Source organism: Elephas maximus, chromosome 17, assembly GCF_024166365.1.
Source record: "Elephas maximus indicus isolate mEleMax1 chromosome 17, mEleMax1 primary haplotype, whole genome shotgun sequence".
In the NCBI taxonomy this organism is placed as follows: Eukaryota; Metazoa; Chordata; class Mammalia; order Proboscidea; family Elephantidae; genus Elephas; species Elephas maximus.
Window position 1 is genome coordinate 13,785,717 of NC_064835.1, and position 20,464 is coordinate 13,806,180.

Sequence of the window (20,464 nt, forward strand, 5' to 3'; positions counted from 1 at the left end):
GTTCCACTCTCTTCGTGTTCTGTCTTTCTACATAAACCGGCCAGTGTAATCTTTCTGAAACATCACTTTTAATGTTATTTGTTTGTTTATTTAGAAACTCCGAATGTATGTGACTTGGTCAAAGAACTATTTAGATTGATATGTTCAGTCTAGATCTCCTTTTCAGTCGCTTTTCCAATTACTTACCACGCGAGCCCTGTGCACTAGCCAAAACCTTTCTTGTTATTCTTCGTTGGAAATGATCTCTTCCGCTTCAAAATTTTGTAGCACTTTTCATCTGTACTGCAACTTACACTGTATTGCCATCATTTGTCTGCACATTTAGCTTCCTTAATCGTAAGGTCTCCCAACAGTGTAAGTTCCTGGGGACAGTGGCCATGTCTTATATAGTGTGCAGCCTAGTACCTTATAAGTAATTGGTTCTCAAGAAGTATTTCTTATCTGAGTAATAAGTAATTTTGATGATTTCTTGGTTTCTTGTAGAATTTTAGGAAAGAAAGATGGCTCAACCTACAGGGAGAAGTTTTATGCAAGTATTATGTGAAAAATACAGTCCCGAGAACTTTCCTTATCGCCGTGGTCCTGGGATGGGAGTCCATGTTCCAGCTACACCTCAGGGCACACCTATGAAAGGTAAGAAAGATGGAACCAACACCATTTATTTATTAAAACTTACTTAAGGTGTGGGATTCCCTGGGTGGCACAAACAGTTAAGCACTCGACAGTGAGAGGTACCATGGAAGACAGGCTTGATAATCTGCCTCCGAAAGGTCAGAGCCTTGAAAACCCTATGGAGGAGTTCTACTTTCCACGTATGGGGCCTCTATGAGTTGGAATCGACTAGATGGCAACTATCAACAACAGTGTGACAGTTACGGGGTTAAATCAAAATGTTGCCTTGTTTGCAAGGTTTCCTTTATTTTGAAGGATGAGTCAAATAGTGTTTCCTCTTGTGATTTCAGAATTTTTAAGAACCTGGCAGGACTTGTTTTCCTTCAGATTGGTCAAAAGGCATTTTAGGTGCCCTCATATGGTAAGAATAATATTTGAGTGATAATATTTTCGATGCCTTTTCTTTCAAGGAACTTGGAGGGTACAAAGCAGTACAGGGCTGACCTGTGCCCTCAAGGGCCTTACAGCCTGATTGGATTATAAGGTATTCACATTTACGAAGATGTGACACCAGGTAGTCTATGTTGAGCCAAATGAATGGCACAGAGCTTGGGAAAGAAATTTAGAAAAGAGTTGATTGATAGAATCCGGAAAGGCTTTAAAACTGTGAGACTTGATTTAGCCCTTCATGAATGAATAGAATTTGGTTAGAGAAGTGACAGAGGCATTCTGGGAGAGGGATTATGATATGAGCAAAGATCCACAACTAGAAATGTATAAGGTGTGTCTTTTGCTTGCCTTTTAGTTTAGTGTTGTAATTAACAGCCTTTGAAAGTAGTTATCATTAAAAAAAACAAATCCACTGCCGTTGAGTCGATTCCAACCCATAGTAACCCTATAAGATAGAGTAGAACTTCCCTATAGAGTTTCCAAGGAGCGCCTGGTGGATTCGAACTGCTGACCTTTTGGTTAGTAGCTGTCGCACTTAACCACTACGGCATTATGTGGGATTAAATATTAAATCAAAAGTGTTAGTTCCTGTGTCCAGAGGTTACTGAGTGTTTGTTATTTCTCAGTACAGCTATCTTATCTCTGTATAAACTGGAATGGCAGGGAGGGGTGAACTTCTTTCTTGATAGTTTGTTTTTCAGGATCCATTCCCATTCTAAGAAATTTGATACTGAAAAGTTACACCAAGGTGAAAAACCATATAATTTGGAGCCTCTGTTAATAATTTATTACCTTCTTAAACCCTTAAGTGATTGAATTCTCATGCTTATCCTTTTTATTGGAGATAGTAACTAATTTTTTTGGCACATGTGTTTTTGAACCAGGCCATAGAGCCTTGTTCCTTCAGTCTGACCAAGTTCGTTGAACAGTTTTAAGACTCTGAAATGCTTTCATTTTCTCCCATTAAAATTATATTTAAAAAGAAGCTAATCTCATGAGGGGCAAATTCTATTTGGATATGAAATAGGGATGATTGATGAAGTATGAGAAAAAGAGATGTAGTTTTTTTTTTTTTAATTTTTATTGTGCTTTAAGTGAAAGTTTACAAATCAAGTCAATCTCTCACACAAAAACTTATATACACCTTGCTACATACTCCCAATTGCTCTCCCCCTAATGAGACAGCCCACTCCTTCCCTCCACTCTCTCTTTTCCTGTCCATTTCGCCAGCTTCTAACCCCCTCCACCCTCTCATCTCCCAGAGATTTTTTAATGGAGCCACTTAAGTAAGGAAGATTTCTTGAATGATATGAACTGGAAGGACAGAAGTAGTTTAGCAGATAGACTATCTAGTGGTCTGTGATAACTTTCAGACACAGCAAAAGGTAAAGATAAGCATCAGAGAGAAAAGAGATATCCAGAATGATGCTTTTGAGCTAAATTTTAAAAAGGAAAGAATTGAGGCCAGCAAGAAGGCAGTAGTAGTCCAGACATGAAAAGCATGGCCCTAATGTTCAGATGGTAATGTAGTCTAGTGTTCAGATAATGGCTCGGTTGTTGGTAATTGTCATAAACAATCCCGTAGGAGTTAAACCCTCAAAGACTTGGGGGTGGTACTGGTCCAGTGCATCTCATCTCCCCTCGGTCATATTGGCTGCCCCCCCTTAGAAGTCAGTATTCTCGGATCCCATTATATCCTAAAATTTTTAGGTCCTTGTATAATTTTGTGCAGTTTGATTTTTGTTTCTTGATGATTCCCAGGGGCCAAATGTATGTAGACAAGAATTAGACTGACATAGGAAATGTCTTGTTTCCCCTGTGATTCAGATCGCCTCAACCTCCCAAGTGTGCTGGTGTTGAACAGCTGTGGAATAACCTGTGCAGGAGATGAAAAAGAAATTGCTGCCTTTTGTGCTCATGTATCAGAACTAGATCTTTCTGACAACAAACTCGAAGACTGGCATGAGGTAAAGTTGTTACATTGCTGTGTTTTGGTGAAATGCAACAATAACCACTGTATTATTGTCTGTGTTGTTAAGTAGTTTGCTGATTCTGGTTCTCACTTGAGATTCTTGTCTGTGTCTTCAGATAAATAGTTGACTGCTTCAACTTTGATTCTGTGGTGATTTTTCGACCAACTTTGTTATTGCTCATTTGTTTTTCATCATTGTAAAAAAGCACTGAGGAACTTTATTCCAGGCGTGAAGAGGTTAATGAGACTACAGAGGTTTACACTCTCAACAGTGCGTTAAATTCTATACTTCTTCACTACTTTATGCATTCTGTGTTCATCCTCTACTCCTACTTCAATATTTATTATTATAATTTGACATAAAATTGCTTGAATTCAAAACCAAAAATATAAAAATGTATTCTTATTGCTGAAATTTATTCTGAATATTTTAGAACTTTTTCTTATGTTATTAAGTCCTTCTGGTGCTTTGACATAAATAATGTCTTTTGACTTCAGTGTAATTCTAAAACACATACACAAATAACAGCACTGTCTCTTATTATTATAACATTACCTACCTGATTATAACATTAGCTGATAGAAGATACCATTAAAAATAAGGGAAAAATAGCTCTTCCTACTTGGTTCATTCTCCTGCCTTAATCTGGGCTCTTATTTCTTGCTTAAAACCAAACCCAAAACCAAACTCATTGCTGTTGAGTCAATTCTGACTCATAGCAACCCTATAGGTCAGAGTAGAACTGCCCCATAGGTTTCCAAGGGGTGGCTGGTAGGTTCAAACTGCCAGCCTTTTGGTTAGCAGCCGAGCTCTTAACCACTGCGCCGCCAGGGCTCCTATTTCTTGCTTACACTATTGAAAAAGTTTCCCAGTGGGTTTTCCTGCCTCCGGTTTTGTCCTCCTTCCTCTAAGCTTCCACAGTGTTACCAGATTCCTTGTAATAAGTGGAACATGATTCTGACATTCTCCTGCTTGAAATCCCTCATTTGCCCAGAAGGTAAGGCCTGAACTCTTTAAGAATGTCCCTGCTTCGTATGGACCGTTGCTATTTCTAGAGCTTTATGTCTACCTTTAGCCATGTGGTTTTTTTACTCATGCTAAACATTTCATTCATCCTGAATCCACTGTTCTTCTTCACCTCTTGTCTACTTGGTCACTTGTATTCATCCTTCAAGGCTTGGCCCAAGTGGCTGTTGCTCTGTGAAACTTTCCCTGGCTCTTCTCAGCAGAATCAGATTAGCATGGGGTACCTACCATACTGCTCTGAAAAGAATTTATCTTAATGTACTGTCATCACTTGCTTACTTGACAATTTTCCTGTGAGACTGTGAGCTTATTCAGAATGGATATTTCTGTCTTTTATTATCACCACCACCCATCATAGTAGGCACTCAAATCTTTGTTGAATACATTAATGAATCAGTGATTATATCTTAAGGATTGATCAAGGCCGCATGCTCCAACCTTTCCTGTGATTTAGAGCAATTCGTTTAATCCTTTGGTGCTTCAGTTTTACTCATACATAAGGCAGGGCTGCTAATAAAATTAATCATCGAAGCACTTTGTAGATATTGAGTGCTATATGAATTCTAATACAGCTTTCTTATTGAAGAAAAATTTATCTATAACCAGCTTTCTTCAGCTTATATTTATCCATTTCGTAGTCTTGTTTAACCTGGTAACTGTGCCCTAAGTTCTGTTTTCTACGTTTATTAAGATATTAACCAAAATTCTTGGAGATACATGTCCCCTGACTTCTGAGTGACTTGAATATATGCAGGTTAATAGGGTGGTTCAGAGAAACAACTTCTATTTGTATGTATTTTATCTATTTATTTATTTTGCTTCTCTAAACTAGTACAGTCCACTGTCTACCAACTTACAGTCTGTGCCTTCGTGGTCCTTTGAGACACTTAACTGACATGTATGCTTTGTCCACAAATGCAGAAAAGAGCTGGTTCATAATTCTCCTTCTCATCCATGGTCCTCACAATAGTCCTGCTGCTGAAACCTCTGGTGAGATTTGTGACCTGCGTAGGTGACAAGTCCAACCAAATCTTCCTCTGAATCAGCGCAGCACCTGTGTTCACATGCTGACTCCCCTAAATATGTTTCTTTGCGAGTATAAGATTTTGCATAGGTTTTACACTCATTCTTTGAAAATGAACATAAACTTTTGCTAATTGGTAGGAACAGTTTAACAGTGATGTATTTGCTACCTCAGAAGGAAGATTCATGTAAATATGGGTGAGTACACAGTTTACATTGGGTTATCTAGCTGTCCCTCTGCTTAGAAGAAGGTCTGCTCTCAATATTTTTCATACCACAGTGATGCATATAGCCATTTATCTGGACTCTTTTTACACCCACTTTGCATGTTCCTATATGTGCTTTATATTCTGTTTTCAGGTAAACATTTATTGCTGCTATTCTTCGGGTTTCTATTTTGCAATTTATTTTTGTCTGTATCGTTCCTTTATAATCCCTCCTTATTCTTAATGGTAGTTGATCCAATCTTCTAGAGTATATATTAGCGCACAGAGATGGCAGAAATACTGACAGCAATGAATATTGATTTTTCAGGGTCGATTAAACTCTTTGCCAGGCTACAAATGCCTCATAGATCACAGTTTTAAAACATTACATTTCAACCAGGGTGTCGAACCTGTTGTTCTGGTTCAAATCCCTGCTGAGAAATTGCATTTCCACCCCAGATATACTTAATCTGAATCTACATTTTAACAAGATTCCCAGGTCATTCTTATGTATAATAAATTTTGAGAACCACTGCTCTAGTAGTGGTTCTCAGAGTTGGTCCCTAACCAGCAGCATTAGCATTGCCCCAGACACCCTGCTCACTCAGAACTGAAGCTGCTTTTGAAGTCCGCCTTTCATCCAAAGATGAGACAGACCTATGAAACAAACAATAGCGCAAGTGAAGAACGTGCTTCTTAGTTCTGTCAAGTATAGGAGACCGAGTGGACACCACTTGCCCAAAAGCAAAGACAAGAGGGCAGGAAGGGACAGGAAAACTGAATGAATGGACATTGAGAACCCAGGGTGGAAAGGGAAAAGGGGAGAGAGCTGACACATTGCAGGGATTGCAGCCAATGTCACAAAACAATTTGTGTATAAATTTTCGAATGAATAACGTACTGTAAACTTTCACCTAAAACACAATAAAATTAAAGGAAAAAAAAAAGAAATGCAAATCTTCAGCAGGGGTTCACCCCAATTTCAACCTCATTACGACCCATATCCCTGATTACCAAAAAGATAATTAATTCCTGGCAATTAACTAAGTTTATTTCAGCCAGTATTTGAAACAGCAATGTGCAGCAAAATAATACAATTTGTTCTTTGTAGTTTTTTAATGGTCAGTAATGTTATGAGTTATGAGTAACTTCTTTTGCAGTTTATACTACTGGCTACTACATACCAGAGACGAAGATAATATGGATAAGAAGTGTTAATACTTTAGGGAGAGGGAACGGTTTATCTTTATCCTTCTAAAACTGGACACCTATGCATAAAATGAGGACTAAGGTGCACCTAACCCAAGCCATGGTGTTTTCAGTCGCCTCATATGCATCTGAAAGCTGGACAATGAATAAGGAAGACTGAAGAGGAATTGATGCCTTTGAATTATGGTGTTGGTGAAGAATATTGACTATTCCATGGAGTATCAGAAGAATGAACAAATCTGTCTTGAAACAAGTATAGCCAGAGTGCCCCTTGAAAGAGAGAATGGCAAGACTTTGTCTCTCATAATCTGGACATGTTATCAGGAAGGACTAGTCCCTGGAGAAGGACATCATGCTTGGTAAGGTAGAGGGTCAGTGGAAAAGAGGAAGACCCTCAGTGAGGTGGACTGACACAGAGCCTGCAACAGTGGGTTCAAACATAGCGAAGATTGTGAAGATGGTGCAGGACTGGGCAGTGTTTCACTCTGTTGTACCTAGGATCACTGTGAGTCGGAACCCACTCGACAGCACCCAACAAAAAAAACATGCATTAAAAAAAAAAATGCATTTCTCTAACCTTTTCCTTGAATTTTCAACTAGGTGGATTTTTGTCTGACCTTTCCTAAGGTATCTCCTTTTTCCTTTCTTCCTTATCAAAATTATTTTATAATTTTATAAAAGAAATTAAACCAAGTAGTTGAGAGGAGAGCAGAATTAGCCACTCAGGTGAGCTGCATAATATAAATTATGTATAAATTACAGATGGTTATCTTAAAACCCTTTCCCTATATTTCTTAAAACTGTAGTTTCTTCCTTTTTTTAAAAGCTAGAGTAGAGGGTCCCCTATTATAGAATTGTGGAGACCTAAAAAGTGATGTAAGTTCATCTCCATGTTTCTACATATGTGTGTGCCGAACTCATCCCTGCTAGAGGAGCCATTTTTATTTTTAGAATTTAAAATAACTTAAAAGGGGGAAGTCAATATTCTGAGTGCTGGGGACCATGGTCTCAGGGGACGTCTAGGTCATAACATAGTTCATAAAGAAAATGTTCTACATCCTACTTTGGTGAGTAGTGTCTGGGGTCTTAAAAGCTTATGAGTAGCCATCTAAAATACATCTGTTGGTCCCATTACGTTCAGCGCAAAGGAGAATGAAGAAGACCAAACACACAAGGAAAATATTAGTACAAAGGAGTAATGGACCACGTGAACTATAGCCTCCACCAGCCTGAGCCCAGGAGAACTAGATGATGTCTGACTACTACCACTGACCACTCTGACAGGGATCACAATAGAGTGTCCCAGACAGACTGGGAGAAAAATGTAGAACAAAATTCAAAATCACAAAAAAAGACCAGACTTGCTGGTCTGATAGAGTCTGGAGAAACCCTGAGACTATTCCCCCTGGACTCCCTGCTAACTCAGAACTGAAGCCACTCCCGAAGTCCACCTTGGAGCTAAAGATTAGACAGGCCTATAAAACAAACACGTGAGGAATGTGCTTCTTAGTTCAAACAAGTATATGTGACCAAACGGGCAACATCTGCCCAAAAGCAAAGACTGAAAACTAGATGAATAGACATGGAGAACCCAGGATGAAGAGTTCCCAGGGGAGAGTGCTGACACGTTGCAGGGATTGCAAGCAATGTCGCAAAACAATTTGTGTATACATTTTTGAATGAAAAACTAATTTGCACTGTAAACTCTCACCCGAAACACAATTAAAAAAGAAAGTACATATATACTGCCCTAGAAACTCATGGAATGTCGGTCTTACAGATCTTTCCACTGTAAGTAAATTTACTGTAATATTGTATAATGAATATTATATTTTCCTGAATTTTATCATTAATTCAGAGTTACCCCCAAAATCTTTTTCATTTCAGCCCTTTAAAGAAAATGTTTATCTGTATGTTATTTTCTCCTACCTGACTTATTATTATTAGACTATAGTCCAAGTTTATCTTTTTAGGGTATTCCAGGGTTAATGAGTCATTATTCTAAATCTTTATTGTCATTATACAGTGGTGGAGAGTGTATTAAGTATCTAACCTTAAGAAATCTTCCAGAAATTGCTCTAAAAACCCTTAAAATAGTACTCTTTTTACTATTTTCTTCTTTATTATAAAAATGAAATATGGAGGATTGTGGTTAGCCAAAGGTTTATAGTTTGTTTTTTTTTAACTGGGGTTGTGCTTTAATTATTCTTTATGCTTTACTTAGAGCACAATTCCTCTTCATCTTCTTTTGTCCTTAAAAGAGGTGAGGTATAGTGGGCCATCATCTTCTGTATGAAAGTCTTGCATATCGTTAGTATTCAGGCAGCAGAATGCAGTTCGGGGTTGGTCCTTGTATGGGGAATTTAATTGTATTGTGGCCACAAACTCCCAGTTCTAGCCATCTATCTCACAGTGTTTGATACCATTTGATCACAAATACAGACTGGTATAAATTCCTTACTGGTACTAGAAGAACATTTTAAGCTGAAGCCTAGTGCTTTTTCTCTAAAAGATAGCTCATTTCTTCATTTGTAACATGAAAATAAAAATGGCACCTACTTCGAAGGGCAAGTTTATGGAATCGATGACAATATGGTGTGTAAGGACCATTCCCTCTGACATACTTCTCTGAACCTTCTTGGAATTGATTGACTTCTCGCTGGTTTTATAGCTCCTGAAATGGACGGTACACAGTAGATCTGATTTGAAGTACTGATTGCTTTTTTTCTACCCGTAGTTCTCAACCCTGGCAGTCCTTCGGCATTACCTACAGAACTCCAAAAAGAAGCAGATATCTGGGTTCCAACCTGAAAGCTTGTCCCACCTGTGAAGCTTCTGATTCAGTCATTTATGGTGGAGCCTGGCAGTGGGTTTATTTTTAAAGTTCTACCAGTGATTCTGATGTATAGTCGGGGTTGAGATATTGGTCCATACTATAACCAGAAAACCACACCCATTGCTGTCCAGTCAATTCTGACTCATAGCGACCCTGTAGGACAGAGTAGAATTGCTCTGTAGGGTTTCCAAGGCTGTAAATCTTTACAGAAGCAGACTGCCACATCGTTCCCCCGCAGAGCAGCTGGGGGTTCCAGCAACCGACCTTTCAGTTAGCAGCTGAGTGCTTTAACCACTATGCCACCAGGGCTCCTTACTATACCTATCATATTAATAATAATTTAACACGTATTGAATGATTTTGTGCCATTAATTTATTCAGTAAATATTAAGTGCCCACTATGCAGTTATGCAGTGGTGAACTAGGTATAAGTACTATCCCTGCTTTCATAGCTTCCCTTCTTTTGTGGTGAAGTAAGGGAACAGGTTTCTAAAACATGTACCAATTACCATACTGAGTGCTTTACATGTGTATCTCATTTAATCCTACCAGCAATCCTGTAAAATAAATGGGTACAATTTTATTTTCCATGTTTTACAAGTGTGGAAACCGAGATTTGGATGATTTACTAGAAACCCAAACTGGATGCCCTGGAGTCGATTCCAACTCCCAGCAACCCTACAGGACAGAGTAGAACTGCCCCACAGGGTCCAAGGAGTGGCTGGTGGATTTGAAGTGCCGACCTTTTGGTTAGCAGCCGAGCTCTTAACCACTGTGCCACGAGGGCTCCACGTTGATTTACTAGCTGTAGTATATTGGAAAGAACAATGACTCTGGTTTTTAAATTCCAGCTTTGGCTCTTTTGACTGTAAAACCTTAGTCAAATTATTTAGCATCTCTGAGCTTCAAGTTTTGTCATTTATTACAATGAAAGTAGTGTTATCTTGCAAGTTATTTTGAGAATTTAATGGAATAAGCTATATCAAAGAGACTAGTATTATGCAGAGCTAATAATAAAGGTCTGTAATGCTCATTTCCTTTTTTTTTTCCTAAAAAAAGTTGCTAGCTAAATTGTTAGATTGATCATGTTTTCTCTTTCATTATGCAGCTGTGGATCCTTTTTGCTTTTAAGTAAAAATATTTTAAAAGTTAGTATATTTTGAACCAAGCTGAAACTGTTTTCGAAGTGATTATGACTACTCAATGAAGTTTGAGCATAAGAATTGTTATCCTATCGTCTTCAGGAAACCTCTAGTTAGCCTTAATGTTGTGCTGGGAATGGGGGAAGGAGGATATTCAAAGAGAATTACAGGGCCTGTCTCAGCTCCTTAGGCTGTTGTAGTCTCACGTGTCATCTAAACTCTTTTCCTCATTTATCAAAGAGAACAGCATCAGATAGAGCAGAATCAGAAAATTCGCTAAAGGCAACATAGGGCATCTTTCTTTTGTACCATTTCCTGTCAGTTAAGCCATCATTTTATATAAGAGATTAAATTATTTGCCGAGATTTGTGGAAATTACTCATGCCCCATCACTGAATAGGACACCCTAATGTAAATACTTCTTTGCCTGGAGACCGTCCACTCGTTTAGGCTCTCATGAGCGTGATTGCTGTTTAAAAGCTCTGATTGTGCCTGATGTCTTTTCTTTTTTTCTCCTTAGGTCAGTAAGATTGTGTCAAATGTTCCTCAGTTGGAGTTTCTAAACCTGAGTTCCAACCCTCTGAATTTGTCGGTTTTAGAAAGAACATGTGCTGGGTCCTTCTCTGGGGTTCGCAAACTTGTCCTCAACAACAGCAAAGCTTCTTGGGAGACAGTGCACACGATACTTCAGGAGTTACCAGAGTAAGCCCAGACAGCATGATGGCAAGGGAGCTATGTTGCCATCTGTGTTATTACATAGAATTACTGCTGATCTTCCGTCTCAGAAATACTAGAACTGCAGATTGAATGGAGAATGAGGTTAGAAAAATGAAGTAATTAGAATCATAGTGTTAGGATAATCTAGTAGCATTTCCATTGGAACACGGTTCAGGGTGTTGAGTAGCACCAAGATATAGGATACGTCATCCTTTGGCTAGAAAATACTCCTGAGAAGTATTTATCACTGACAGATCAACCCAGCCTTTCTCCAGTTTAATCTTCTGATTACCTGATTTAAGAATTTTGCTCATTAGCCCTTTTCTTTGAGAGGAAAAAAACCTTATTTATCTCTAAAATATGTTAACACTGAGATGATTAAGTGTCTAGCTGGCCTGATGGGAAAATGGATATTTTTATATTCTTTTCAATAATTTAAGCAAGAAATTTTTTTCATTTGTGAGTTTAGAAATCCTTTCTATATTTTGTTTGTATTTATCATTGTATATGCACGTAAGTGTTCAAAGGGGGCAATTTAAAGAAATACATGAAGTTCTAGTTTTTTTGACTATCTGAAAATGGAAATTATCAAAGCCCTTCAGAATCTGGTCTCACCTTACTTATTCCAACTTAGTTTCTCACTTTCACTCTAACAAGACTGATTTCATCACTGCACGCATCGTGCAGCATGGCATGGAATAAACTTTTAAATCCCAGTTCCATTTACTAACTGTATGATCTTTGGCAAGCTACTTAACCTCTTTGAGCTCAGTTTTCTTGTCTGCAAATTGGGAGTAATTGTATCTGCCTTGCAGAAATAGAAGTGAAATATACAAAGCACCTGGCACAGGGTAGGAGTTTACTAAATGGTGGTTACTATTTCCATTTCTGAACATATGTTCATGTTGTTTCTGGAATTTTCTTCTGTCTCCTCTTAACTTAGGGAAGTTCAGCCCTCCTTCAAGGCCATGCATCCTTTCCTGATCATTCTAACTTCAATTTCAATTTCATTCTTATATGAACTACTACTGTGCTTACAATTAGTACTGCTTAATTTGGCACTTAATTATTTGAGCACAAAATTAATTTGGTATTGGCCTGTATCATTCTCTGCTGTTTCATGTATTTTAAGTTTTGTCTTCCCAGCTGTATTTTAAGCTTCAGGGAGAAATCTATATTTCCTCTACAACACCCAGCAGAGACTCACATGTAGTAGGCACTTATTTATTTATTAAATGAATGAAAGTAGGTGTAAAGGAGAAACTTAACTGCTTTCCACAATGAAATATTTCCTTTTTTCTCTGCAGTTTGGAGGAGCTTTTCCTGTGCCTTAATGACTATGAAACAGTGTCTTGTCCTTCTATTTGCTGTCATTCTCTTAAGCTACTACATATAACAGACAATAACCTCCAAGACTGGACTGAAATACGGAAGTTAGGAGTTATGTTTCCTTCCCTGGATACCCTTGTCCTGGCCAACAATCATTTGAATGCTATTGAGGAGCCTAATGATTCACTGGCAAGGTTATTTCCTAATCTACGATCCATCAGCCTTCATAAGTCAGGTTAGTACAGGCTTCTTCTCATTCTACACGCAAATCAACCTAAGTGTATGCATGAAATAAAATGAAAGTATATTTCTTTCAGTCACATCTCTACCTTCTTATGGGATGAATTTTCAGTGGTGATGTGCAGATGCCTCTTGATCGGCTAAGTTTAAAGCACTTTCATAAATGCTCTGATAAATATTCAATAGCATAGCATTATACTCACATATGTAGTTCTGTACTAAAGGGGTCATGCTATGAAAGGAGTGAAAGGAAATTGATGAATTAGATAGTAAAAGGCAAAGCACAAAGAATTACAAACTGAAACAAACATTTTATCTGGATTTAGGTTGTAGAATCCCAACCTGCTGTGCCTTTTCAAATACTCACTCTACTTTTCTGTGATTTCATAGGAATGAATATTTTTTGCTCATTTCTTAAAACAACTGCATAACTAATAACTCTAACCTACAGCTGAGAAAACGTAAACTTTAGCTTTATTCGCCATAGGGTTCGTAAGTGTGGGAAATAAATTAAAAAACCCAGCATTTCTTGTAAGGAAGCTATTTATTTCATAATTCCATTCCTCTTGAGCTCGCTCTATTCCTCCTCCTAGATGGAAATGCCATTCTGAAGGGAAGAGGATGGTTGTGACTTGGGATAGTTATACACCAGAGTCCTCATAAATTGCTCCTCTGCCATTTTCCCTTGCTGAAGGTTGATAGAAATAGGAAGGGGCTCCATTATACTCTGAAATGAATTTAGTGTGTTGCTATCTTGACCAGCTTCATTATTACAGGACTGTTTTTCCTACCAGTGGCAAGTATTGACCTGGATTTATACATTTCCTCACAATCAGAGGGAGTGTTTCATTTTAGGACTAAAAAACCTTCATGTGTGACATGCTCTCCTTACTCAAAGGTCCAGGTTTTCTGTGTTTCTTTTTAATATCATTTTGAATTGGTTTTCCCTGTCTCCAAAATGAGAACAATTTGAAAGAGAGATGATACTTAGTTTCTGGTTCTATTGAGCTTGCCCCATTTTAGAATTTGTCAGGTAAAAATTTGTGTATGGCAGTATCAACTCTGATGAATAATTATTATTTTTTTCGGTGTGTGTGATTGGGTAGTTGAGTGAAATGAGCTGGTCATCACTTTTTATTATGTAGTCATGGAATACACCCTGATATTGAGACCACCAATGATCCTTTCTGCAAGCAGTTTTGGGGGAGGATAAGTAAATGAGTGGATGTTGGAAAACAAGATAGTTCTCCTTGACTGCTGGGATCACAGGGATAGGAGAGACTCTAGGGAAGTTTTTATGATATTCTACTATATTCCACTCTTTCTTGGATAAAGAAAATTTTCAGGCTCTGTAGCTTTAGTATTATTTTAACATTTTAGAAATTATTAATTGAAATAATTTTTTAGTATGTTTATCTTCTTATTTGTGTGATTTTCTGGATTTACTTAAACACTGTATTTCCCAAATTAGGTTTGCATTCTTGGGAAGACATTGACAAACTAAATTCATTCCCCAAACTTGAAGAAGTGAGGTTATTAGGAATTCCTCTTCTGCAGCCATATACCACTGAGGAGCGAAGGAAGTTGGTGATAGCCAGGTCTGTTGTTCTTTAGCTTTGTTTTTGAGATGCCTTATTGTTTCCTTAAGGATCCCTGGTGCCGCAGTGGTTAAGCACTCGGCTGCTACCTGAAAGGTCAGCTATTTGAACTCACCAGCCTCTCCTTGGGAGAAAGAGGTGGCAGTCTGCTTCTGTAAAGACTGCAGCTTTGGAAACCCTACGGGACAGTTCCACTGTGCCCTATAGGGTTGCTATGAGTGGAAATCAGCTCATCGGCAATGGGTTTATTGTTTCCTTAAAGGGTTAATGCGCCATCTGAGCGGAGTGTAGTGTGAGCTTATCTGTCTCTTGAGTAGACTGCTTGAAGAAGCTGCTCTGTAGCTCCCAACTTAGATGAAAAGGAATGTAATCTGATGAGAAAAATGTGAAATTGAATTGGCCTCCCAAGACCACTGAAAAATTTCCTCACATCTATTCTATTTTTAAACTTTTTGATACATAAAAAAAACCAAACCCACTGCCGTCAAAGAATATTTGAAATCCTATTTTGGGTCATGAAAAAAAGCACATATAATAGGGAATTCGTTCTATTTTAATTTTCCGTATTTTCTCTGTTAACATAAACCAAAAAAAAAAAAAAAAATGCAAACTAGTTGCTGCTGAGTTGATTCTGATTCGTATTGACTTCGTGTGTATCAGAGTAGAACTTCTGCTCTGTGGGGTTTTCAGTGGCTGATTTTTCAGAAGTAGATCAATAGCCCTTTCTTTCAAGGCACCACCGGGTGTACTTGAAGCTCCAGACTTGTGGTTATAGCCAAGTCGGTTCACCATTTGCAACACCCAGGTATAAATTGGGCAGTTTCATCAATGTGAAACTTATGGGAACGACATCAGTGTTTTCTCCTTGAATGTAGATTAACTTAAATATGGCTACCATTACTGTTACCTTCTTCCTTGACTCCCCTCAGACTCTACTTCCCACACTCTACTGAAATGTCCCACTAGTGTTTATTTTTGTATGAATGTTTAGCAGCAATACGAGGTTGGCTAAAGTGGAAAGGGTCATGGGACTGTAATTTGTTCTCTCTGTGTGCATGGTAGTTTTGGAAGGAGAAGAGTCAGTTTTAAGGTTCCCTAAGTGGTTCTTTAAACAAGTGTATGATATTCTGACCAACTAACACCTAGCCCATCCTTAATGCTTTGCAGTTGTTAACATACACATTAATATCTCACTAAAGAAATTAAATTTCAAGGTACTTTTCTTCCAAGAAGAATAAGTCTTGCACTAGGCCTTATACTTTATTTTCGTTATACGATTCTTTTGTAACTATATTAATTCCTGAACTATATAACCAAATTGTACTGACTTCTCTCTAGACCTGTGCTGTCCAATATGGTAGCTACTAGCCATGTGTGGCTCTGGGGCACTTGAAGTATGTTTTGTCTGAATTGAAATGTGCTATAAGTGTAAAGGAAACCCTGGTGGCGTAGTGGTTAAGTACTATGGCTGCTAACCAAAAAGTTGGCAGTTCAAATTCACCAGGCGCTCCTGGGAAACTCTGTGGGGGCAGTTCTACTCTGTCCTATAGGGTCGCTATGAGTCGGAATCAACTTGATGGCAGTGGGTTTTGGTTTTACAAGTGTAAAATATACACCATGTTTCAAACACTTTATATGAAAAAAAAAATGTAAAATCTCATTAGTTTTTTTTTTTTTTTTTATACTGATTACCTGTTGAAATGACTATATGCTGTATGTATTGGATTAGCTAAAATATATTTTTTTATTTAATATTGTATTTTTGGTGAAAAAGGTTTACACAGCAAGTTAGGTTCCCATTTAACAATTTCTACAAAAGTTGTTACATAGTCAATTTCTATATAGTTGTTAGGTAGCCAGTGCCGTTGATTACATTCTTTACAATGTACAACATTCTCATTGTTCTCATGAACATTTCCATTCTTGTTATTCTGTTTGCATTAATCTAGTTTCCCTGCCACCTTTAAGATGTATTATTAAAATTAATTTCACCCGTTTCATTTTTATTTTTTAAAATGAGCTATTAGAAATTTTAAATTTACATATATGGCTTGCATAATATTTAAGTTGAACAGTACTGGTCTAGAATCTTAGTTTAAATGGTGGGAGGTATAATTTTAAAAAGTCTGCATCGTACCCTAAAACGAAACTGAATTTTATTGATTCTTTCTGTTATACCACCTTAGTTCATGCCAGTAGTTGTACATAAGCAGAGCTACTACATACATCAAATGCGTTGTTTTAAGAGAAGAAGACTAGGCCTCAAACCACTGATTTTTAAATTTCTAAATCTAAATATTTTTAGTATTTTGTAATGTCTTTATTTTGGTTTTGACTTGTAGATTGCCATCAGTTTCCAAACTTAATGGCAGTGTTGTCACTGATGGTGAGCGGGAAGATTCGGAGAGATTTTTTATTCGTTACCATGTCGATGTCCCACAGGAAGAAGTGCCATTCAGGTAAAAATTCCTCGTCAGGTTGGCGAGACACTTCAGGAAGTGTTGAGGCAGCTTGGGAACTGTCGTTTAGAGCAAAATCTAATAATTTGTTACTGGGTTTTTCTTAGAGGACTTTGGTAATAGATTATTTAAAAAAGGGGGGGGGAAGCAATATAAAAGCAAGCCTATTTTATTTCATTTTCCACAGTGTATTTCTTCTAGCCTTGCACTTATATTAAGAATGATTAAGTACTTGACTGCTTTCCCACTCCATACACTGTATCATTGGTTCCTTTTTGATCTGCTTCTTCAGGGGTATGTTTTCACCCACTGTCAAAATGCAATGTGAAAAGACAAAATTGTGTCTTCTCACATTACATCCACTTGTAGGATATACTAAGTAATGCAGTTTAGAAGATCTGGCAAATGTACAGTTTAGAAAATTCGAGAAAAGATCTAGAAAAAAAGCTCTTGAGAAAATATTAAAGGAATTAGGATAATTGAGTATGAAGAGAAATGCTGAGGGCTAAATTCGTAATTTTTAATTTAGTAATTTTCCATATATGAAAAGTTAATCTGTTGTTTGGTAAAGAGCTACCTTTAATGTTTTGAAAATGTAAAAGGAAATGTAGTGAGTATGATACACGTAAATATATAAGAAACAAATTCCTCCAACAATACCTCTCTAGGTTTTGGTAAACTGGAATAAGTTGCCAAAAAAGTTACGGGCTTCTTTCCATAATGATTTTAAGAATAATATGAATACCCACTTGACGGGAGGCGTTGCAGACAAATAGGACAGCAGTTAGGGCTGAATGCGAATCAAATCATTTGATTCTGCTCCTTACAGATTTTTGTGATTCTTACTTATTCTTTTTGAACACATCTATTTTTTTCTCCTAAAGTCCTCTATTATTGACAGACTTTGAGGGGGTCGACATTCTATTACGTCTCAACCAGCGCTGTATAAAAACATTTTGTGGTATTATTAGTAGTATTTCAAAGCCTAAGTGTTTAAAAATATTAGACTAAGTAAGGAATTTTAAGATAATCTTTAAAAATTAGCTAAGAACAGCCAGGCAGGGAGAAACACAGTCCAGAAATATTAAATATTAGATTAAATGATATCAAATTGTGCTTTTTTTATTTTTTAAGAAAAACTTGGTTTAATATCTATAATTTCATTTCATTCAAGCTAACGTATTAATTGAAGAATCTAACGTATAAATATTCTTACTTTGATCATAAGTCTTTCATTTCAGTTTACTTAACTTCCCGTTGGCTACAAGAAGTAATATCGATATATGCAGGAAATTGTTTTCTGTCCCTGATGGTGTAATTATCCTAAAGTGTATTTGTGCGTCCATACTTGCATCTTGAATGAAAGACCTATAAATCAACCTTGATTAACTTTAATAAGGAGAGGAACTTGTGGGAAGGAGAGTAGGGGAAACTAAAGGAATTATTAGGCAGGAACCAAGGGAGGCAAGGATAGCCAAGCGTTCAATATTGCTGCTGCAACGTCTTCTCTAGACACGTACCACAGTACTGGACTTCACTGCTGCACACATGCAGGCCTGTCATTGGACACTTTTCCCCCATAAATGTCAGAAATAATTTCTTGATGATCTTTGCTTCATTCCCCAGAAGTCAAAAATCTGTATGGAACTAATCGATTGGTTGTGTATAGGGCATGTGCTCACATGCTATCTCCCGGGGGATAGGGAGAGCTATTATCTGCTCTACGTTGGCTTCTGTAGTGGGAGGTATATCTTGCTTCCCCTGGTCTTGGAATTCTGCCCCAAATAGAAAACATTTCAGCAAAAATAGTATCTACGATAGTCGGCCACTTGGACTATCCAATGTCTATGCATACCTTTTCTTCACAATTATATTTTAGTAAAAATTTATTTCCACCTTCCCTAATATATTCCATGTACAAATGAAAACACATTTACTTTCTTCTTGAAATGAGATAACCCAGAGTTTTATCAGTTGTTTAATCTAGTTCCAAGTCTTGGAGCTTTTGATGGTATCTATTTCTCCTTTATTTCTGTATCCTGCAACCTATTAATTCAATTGCAGAACTAACTACTTCAATATACCCATTATAAAATAGAGAAGAAAGAAAAATCAGTTAAGATTTATAAATATTTACAGAACACAGCAGTCAATGCAATATAAATGTGGATTGATGCTCTCATTTTTTCTACATTGGTCCTGAGGCCATAATTACTATTTACGACTTCTGTCTTCATTACCTGCCCTTTTTGTTTGCCTTCAGCTAATTTTGCCACTTAGTCAGTCAGGGTTCTTTAGCTACTAGGGGAAATCTAAACCTTTTTTCTGTGACGTTTGCACCCTTGGTGGTATTGTCTGTATGTGGTTTCAGTCAAACTAAAAAACCAAACCTGTTGCCGGCGAGTCAATTCCAACTCATAGCGAGTTGATTCCAACTCATAGCAACCCTACAGGACAGAGTAGAACTGCCCCGTAGAGTTTCTAAGGACCACCCGGTGGATTCAAACTGCTGACCTTTTGGTTAGCAGCCATAGCACTTAACCACCATGCCATGCCGCCAGGCGTGGTTTCAGTAGTCTTGGGTTATTTTTTTTTACCACTAGGCCTGCTAATACCAGGAGACACCACCAGGGATACCGTGGGTTCCATCCATACTCCGGTATTACCTCTGCTGTATTTCTCCTGACAGTCAGCGTCAGTTTTCTCAGATGAAAATAAATTCTTTTTCTTTCTTTGGGGGCAGGGGTTTTTTGCCTAGTGATTTCTAGAACCTAAAATGGGTAGTAGAAGTCTCATCTTCCAGCGCATTGCAATAATTGTAGTATTGGCGGAGAGTTTCCCTCTTGGACTCTAAAACCTCTAAACCTAGCCCTCCTAGGGTTTATAGATGGAGAATGGGTGGAGCAGTAACATGGGTGTCACAGTAATTTTCGTTATCCCTATGTCCCAAAATCTTTGAATTCCTTCTTTCACATTGTCCCCAATAATCTGTGGCATCTCAGGCTCTTTTAGCCTAGACCACCATGCGTCCAGGTTCCAATACACCAGCTAGATAAACACTTAGAGCTGCTCCTAGTCGATGAAGCTAGCCTTTTGAATTCAGAATCTCTAGTTAATGTGCCTATATCAATGAATTGAGCTAGGTCTAAGATTGCTTTTCCTTCCTTGGTCTAACACACTCAGAATCTGTTTCTGTACTTATTGTCCATTCTTTGGTCCTATAAATGACCAGAGTCCTTTAATTCTTTTGGTATGTTTGTTATTGAACCCCACAGAGCATGCTATGGTATAATGCTAGTGGAGCAGGGTGTATGTGTGCAAGGGTGAGGTAAATAGGGAACTAGTTTGCTCTTACAAGGTAATTCCCTCAGGCACAGCGATTAGTTCCTTTTCCAGCAAGATAAAACCAGTCTCACTAGACAAGAGAGGAGGGGCTATTTCAGCTAGTAAGGGGAGGAGAGGGTTAAGTGAGGGTTAGGGACTCAGGGTATGACTAAGCCCTCAGAATTCTCTCGTATATCCCTATTCCAATAATTTTTTTTTTTCCAATCAGTGCCCAACTTTAATATAAGAGTTGCAGTAAGGGTGCAAATTTAACTGACTTGTAATTCTGTAAACTTGGAGCATTAAACCTGTGTGTTTGG

The 20,464-nt window shown here is 37.7% G+C and overlaps 1 protein-coding gene across 1 annotated transcript in view; it reads left to right on the forward strand.

Moving 5' to 3' along the window:
• TBCEL (tubulin folding cofactor E like) overlaps positions 1-20,464 on the forward strand; it is an 81,811-nt gene that overhangs the window by 37,929 nt on the left and 23,418 nt on the right. Inside the window, exons 2-7 of the mRNA XM_049856802.1 lie at positions 484-633; positions 2,890-3,029; positions 10,998-11,179; positions 12,502-12,758; positions 14,235-14,361; positions 16,704-16,820. Of these exons, the coding sequence (XP_049712759.1) occupies positions 501-633; positions 2,890-3,029; positions 10,998-11,179; positions 12,502-12,758; positions 14,235-14,361; positions 16,704-16,820 (956 nt within the window). The 5' untranslated portion in view covers positions 484-500. The remainder of the gene's footprint in view (positions 1-483; positions 634-2,889; positions 3,030-10,997; positions 11,180-12,501; positions 12,759-14,234; positions 14,362-16,703; positions 16,821-20,464) is intronic.